Genomic DNA, 6,311 nt, shown 5'->3' with positions numbered 1-6,311 from the left:
ATAAGTGGAAAGGACTCCGACAAAAATAAAAAAAAATTGTCGTAATAAATAGCTAGAGTGATTGATTTTGTAACGTGGTATACTGTCGCCAGGAGTGCAGTCTGAGTGTTGTGCATTGTCACAAAATTTAACTGTTACAAATCTTGAGCCAATAGTGGCAAACATTCGAAAGTTGTGAATAGATATTCACGAATCGTGTCTAAAATACCTTGTGTGTTGAATATTAAAACCCAGAGTGGTAATTCAAGTGAAACTAGGACATTGGACATTTTGAAAATAGTGAAACTGCAGTGTGTGAATTAACAAAAGGTTGGAAATACCTTTGTAAGCTGTCATCAGAAGTGAACGCGCAGATCCGGCAAAAGGAAACAGAGAAGCAAAGTAGCAGCAAACAACCAGGTGATAGTAAAGTGAACATTTGCGATGGCAAAATCAAAAGCTATGTTCCAATTCGTGGAAAATAAGAACGGAAACTGCCGTTTATGCAAGGAAGCTGACACCAAGGATAACATGGTGTCTTGTGACGATTGTGATAGGTGGTTCCACCTTAGTTGTGTGCAACTTAAGCATACGCCGACAAAAGAAGAGCGATTCCTTTGCGCAAAATGCGAATATCTGGAAAACGAACGAGCGAAATTATTGGACGTAAAAATGAAATTTGATTTAGCGAACCAGCTAAATGAATCGCTGAAAATTCAACAAGATGTGGCAAACAGACGTCAGTCTGAAGGTCCTTTAAATGTGACGAGGCAAGCCTTAATCAAGCTTCCAAAATTTAGTGGAGAGGCTCGTGAATGGCCGAAATTCAAAAGCATTTTTAATGACACATCTGCCGAAGGTAGATTTACCAATCTCGAAAATTTATCAAGATTGGAAGAAGCTCTGTATGGCCAAGCTGCCAAGAGCGTGTCAAATTTGATGATAGGGGCAGCTAATGTTCCTAAAATAATGCAACGGCTTGAAGAAATTTATGGGAGACCGGAGGCTATTTATCAGCAATTATTGAACGAGCTGACAAAAACATTGAATCAACCCAAACTCCATACAATCGATATTGCTAACGCATTGGACGATTTGGTTGTGACAATGGAAACATTGGCCAAGCCAGAATTCCTTCATGATTATCGGTTAATTACTGACATAGTATCAAAGCTACCATTTAGTATGCAGATAACATGGACAGAAGCGCTTCAAAGAAATGTCAGTCAGCCAACTCTCCATGATTTGAATAAGTGGCTGCAAACTCACGCAACGACATTACGGAGATTAGCACCACCTACAAGAAAGGAACAAAAGCCCAGAATCAATATTCATAACGATCCTTCAAAATGCAGTGCAACGTTTGTAAGCATGTGCATCAAACGGTCTAGTGCAAAATATCGAAAAACCTCAATGTTGAGCAAAGGCAACAACGAATTCAACAATTGAAACTGTGATTTTCTTGCCTGTACAAAGGACACGGTAGTAAGTTTTGCAGAAGCAAGCGAGAATGCAAAATAGACGGTTGCAAGGAATGCACAATCGTTTATTGCATAAATCAGCCGTCGAGAAACCCAAGGAAAATCAAAATCTGGAGAAGGACAAAACTAACAATAATCATCATGGAAATCGGAAATCAACGGTATATTATCAAATAGTACCAGTAACGTTGCAGAATGGAAAACTCTCTTTGAAACATTCGCTTTCCTTGATCCCGGCTCGTCATTAAGCCTTTTGGATCAATCGGTAGCGGATAAACTTGGGCTCCATGGACGGTCAGACCCACTGGAATTAACCTGGACGCAGAACGTTTCAAAGGAATCACCTAGCCGAAGAGTACAGCTGTGGATACGCGGACATGGAGAAAAAACTTATTCAATGAAGGATGTCAGGACCATCGAGAACATTGAACTTCCAACGCAAACATTGGATATTAAACACATGAAGAAGGAGTTCACTTATTTAGCTGATGTTCCAGTTCAGGGATACGTCAACGCCAAGCCCATGATTTTAATTGGCATGGAGCACGCTCATTTGTTGTTGACGACCGACAGAAGGGTAAGTGACGAGAACTCGCCGATGGCAGCGCGTACCAAACTAGGATGGTTGATTTTCGGTAAGGTATATAGAGGTGAGCCTTCATATTCTTTTTGCATTAGAGAGCATGAAAGTACAGATTTGAGAGCAATTTTTGAAAATTATTGTTCTACTGAAAACTTTGGAGTCAACGTCGTTAATAAATTACCAAAATCAGCAGAAGTAGAAAGAGCTGAATCAATTATTAAAAATACAATTAAATATGAAAACGGACATTACTCAATAGGATTATTGTGGAAAACTGAAAGTATGAGTTTCCTCCAAGTTTTAATAATGCTTTCAAACGTTTGGAAATGTTGGAGAAGACATTAGCTAGGAAACCAGAGCTAAGAAAATGGGCAATTGAGTCATTTGAAGGATTTGTTAAAAGGGTTATGCCCGTAAGCTTAGCCCACGTGAGCTACTACAGGAACATCCAAACACCTATTATTTACCTCATTTTATTGTGACAAATAAAAACAAAGTCCCACCTAAATCAAGAATTGTTTTTGATGCAGCTGCAGCAGTAGAAGGAGTATCTTTTAACTCAGCACTGCTTTCAGGTCCTGACACAGTAAAATCTTTGTTCGGTGTTTTGCTAAGATTCAGAGAGTTCAAAATCGCTGTTACAGGGGATATACAAGAAATGTTTCAGCAAATAAAATTGTTATGGAAGATCAGCCTGCACAAAGATACCTTTGGAGACAATGTGAGGCCGATAGGGATCCGAGCGTATATGTGATGGAATCAATGATTTTTGGATCAACGTGTTCTCCTGCTTGTGCTCAAGCAGTGAAAAATTATAATGCACAGCTTTTTAAGGATGATTTTCCAAAGGCTTCTGAGGCTTCTGAAAATAACTTTTATGTTGATGATTATTTGGATAGCTTTGATGAAATTAAAGAAGCATCTGAAGTTGTTCAGGGTGTTATAAATATTCAACAGTATGCTGGATTTCATCTAAGAAGTTTTATTTCAAATTCGCAACAGCTTGCCAACGTTATTCCTTCAGAAAGACTTCATGTTTCAGAAATAAAATGGTTCGAGAATAAAGAAATACCAACTGATAAAGTATTGGGTATCTATTGGAATACATCAACTGATTTGATCGAATTTCAATTAAAACTTGATCGATTGAATTACAAGGTTGATTACAAAGAGAGAAACTCTCTCGTTTGTTATGAGTATTTACGATCCATTAGGGTTAATTTCGAACTTCACAATTCATGGTAGAATTCTTTTACAAAATGGCATAAAGAATCTTCTGATTGGGATAGCCAGTTACCAGATAGTTTATCAAATTTTTGGAACTCTTGGATAGATATGCTTAAACTTGTCACCCATTTTAAGATTCCAAGATGTATGACCTTGAAAATGCATTATTTTATGAATTGCATATGTTCGGAGATGCTTCGGAAAATGCTTTTGCTGCCGTTGTGTATCTGAAAAGTGTTACTGAAAATGGCACTGATGTGAATATAGTGTCAGCAAAGGCAAGAGTTTCACCGAATAAAATGTTATCTATACCACGTTTAGAGTTGCAAGCAGCAATATTAGGGACAAGATTGTTGAATACCGTAAGGAAAGAATTAAGAATTTCGATTTCAAAATGCGTCATGTGGTCAGATAGCCAAACTGTCCTAGCATGGATTAATAGTCAGCATAGGCGGTATAAGCAATTCGTAGCTCATCGAGTTGCTGAAATCTTAGAAACAACTTCAATGGATCAATGGAGATATATAAAATCATCATTAAACCCTGCTGATGAAGGTACAAAAATTAAAAAGGAGCATCATTATGGCTCAATGGACCATCATTTTAAGAAAATCAGAAAGTTATTGGCCAAACTGGACAGTAAGTATGGAAACTGATGAAGAGCTGAGAAACTATGTAAACATTCATCAAAGAATACATCCTTACTCTTTTATTCAGGACGATTATTTTTCGGACTGGTGGCGTTTGGTTAAGCGAACTCTAATAATAAAAAAGTTTACCGATTGGGTTAAAAATAAAACAGATTTTGATCGTAGCACTAATTATGATGATGTAAAATTGGTTGAAAACGCGATATTCAAAAAGCTCAATGGGATTGTTTCATGGAGGAAGTAACATTACTGAAAGAAGGTAAAGAAATAGAAAAATCCAGCAACTTACGAAAATTGAGTCCAATGCTTGATAATCATGGAGTACTCAGAGCAAGAGGAAGATTGGAACACGCAAGAAGCATACCCTGAATCAGCAAGAAAGCCTATTATATTACCATATGAACATAATATTTCTTTTTTAATTGTAAAGACATATCATGAACGGTATTTGCATCAGAATGACAATGTCGTAATTGCAGCTATTCTTCAAAAGTTTTGGATTATTAAACAAAGGTCACTTTTGAAAAAGGTCAAGAAATATTGCCAAGAATGCATTATTGCTAACGCAAAACCAGTACCACCCATGATGGCACCCTTACCAGATTATCGGACCGAATCTTTCTTGTATCCATTTACGCATACTGGAGTGGATTACTTTGGTCCATTTGAAGTTGCAGTAAAACGATCAAGAGAAAAACGTTGGGGTGTGATTTTTACATGTATGTCTAGTAGAGCAGTTCACATCGAAATGGCTGAGAAGTTAGATACAGATTCTTTTATTGTCTGTTTGCGTAATTTTCAAAACAGAAGAGGAAAAGTTAAGCACCTTTACAGCGATAATGGCACGAACTTTGTTGGAGCTGACAATGAATTAAAAGAACTAATTGTGAATATTGATAAAAGAATGAGAAACGGTGATGCGGCAGCATTAGCCTTAAAATGGACATTCAATCCTCCCGCGGCATCGCATTTTGGCGGAGTATGGGAGAGGCTTATTAGAATCATAAAGTTATCACTATACAAAATGCTGAAGCAGTATGGTAGTCGTTTACCACGACCAGCAATTTTAAGATCTGCTCTGATCCAAGTAGAATTTATTTTAAACTCTCGTCCTTTAACACACATACCAGTAGAAGATATCGACGACGAAATAATGACACCATTTCATATTCTAATTGGTCGTGCTGGAGAATATGTACCACCTTATGATCCAACAGCAATTCACTTAGAAAAACATCATTGGAAAAAGGTTCAAAACTATGGGAAATATTTTTGGGATCGGTGGACGAAAGAGTACCTTCCATTGTTGTTGAAACGAAATAAATGGACTAATCAAATTGAACCTATTAAAGTTGACGATATTGTTGTAATAACTGATGATAAGGCACCTCCTGGAACATGGTTGAAAGGTCGAGTAATCAGTGTTAGAATGGCTAAAGATGGACAAGTAAGATCTGCTGAAATTAAAACATCTAAAGGTACTAAATTAATGATTTCGTGTGTGTTACTTCTACGTGAAGTTAAACGATTTACAATGATATGGAAATGCTAATATATCTCCAGCCAGTGGAGATATATCAGCTTCCACACTGATATTCTTCCTCCCCTTCATACGGGAGCTTGGCAGAAGGATTGTCGTGCGATATGTGCCATCACAAATATTGCCCCCGCTCGCTTTCAAATCGACTTCTTTAAAAACATTCTTCATGCCTGCCGTATCCTAACGGAACTATCAATTCTATACTTTCGCCTCTAATGCTATCATGAACATGTACGTCCAAGTTTGGAAGATGATATTAGCATTTCCATATCAATCTAAAGGTATTTATAAAAGGCCAGCCGTCAAAGTGGCAGTTTTAGATGTTCGGAAAATTCAAAAGCCAAAGCCATCTTTAGAAACAAATGATGATTTATTTCAACAAACTCAAAACTTTCAAGGAAGGCATGACACAATTCCACTTTCAGAACCGAAGAAACTAGATTCACCAGATTTAATCCCGAATCAAAATGATCATGAAGAAATGTGCGATCTACGTTTCGAAACTAGAGGATTGATAGCATTTGACTGTGCCAACCCAGAGGTAAACATGACAAGTTACTCGCTTCTTGATGTAGCTTCTTGTATTCCTCAGAAAAGTAATTTGAGTTCAACAGAAATAACAATACAGGTTTTACAAAGGAATGTAAAAAGTTTAACTAAAGTTCTTCAATGTAAGGTAATAATTGAAGGTCCATAAGACATTGTGGCTCATTTTCGCATACTTCAGATTATCAGTATGGATATTCTTACATCGTCAAAGAATTCAATTCAGAGGAATGTACAAAGGTACACGCTTTAGGAATGGTATCGCTGACTCATGACAGACAAATTAATGAGCTGAAGTTAAATTC

At 37.2% G+C, this 6,311-nt stretch overlaps 1 protein-coding gene across 1 annotated transcript; it reads left to right on the top strand.

Moving 5' to 3' along the window:
- The first annotated feature begins 4,300 nt into the window (after positions 1–4,300).
- LOC134214441 (uncharacterized) lies at positions 4,301–6,311 on the top strand. The gene is made up of 2 exons (XM_062693813.1): positions 4,301–5,398; positions 5,742–6,311. The coding sequence occupies exons 1-2, from the start codon at positions 4,504–4,506 to the stop codon at positions 6,155–6,157; spliced, it is 1,311 nt and encodes a 436-aa protein (XP_062549797.1). The 5' UTR covers positions 4,301–4,503; the 3' UTR covers positions 6,158–6,311.

This window comes from Armigeres subalbatus, chromosome 2 (genome assembly GCF_024139115.2).
Source record: "Armigeres subalbatus isolate Guangzhou_Male chromosome 2, GZ_Asu_2, whole genome shotgun sequence".
Taxonomy (NCBI): domain Eukaryota; kingdom Metazoa; phylum Arthropoda; class Insecta; order Diptera; family Culicidae; genus Armigeres; species Armigeres subalbatus.
This window is presented reverse-complemented; position numbering and strand designations above follow the sequence as displayed.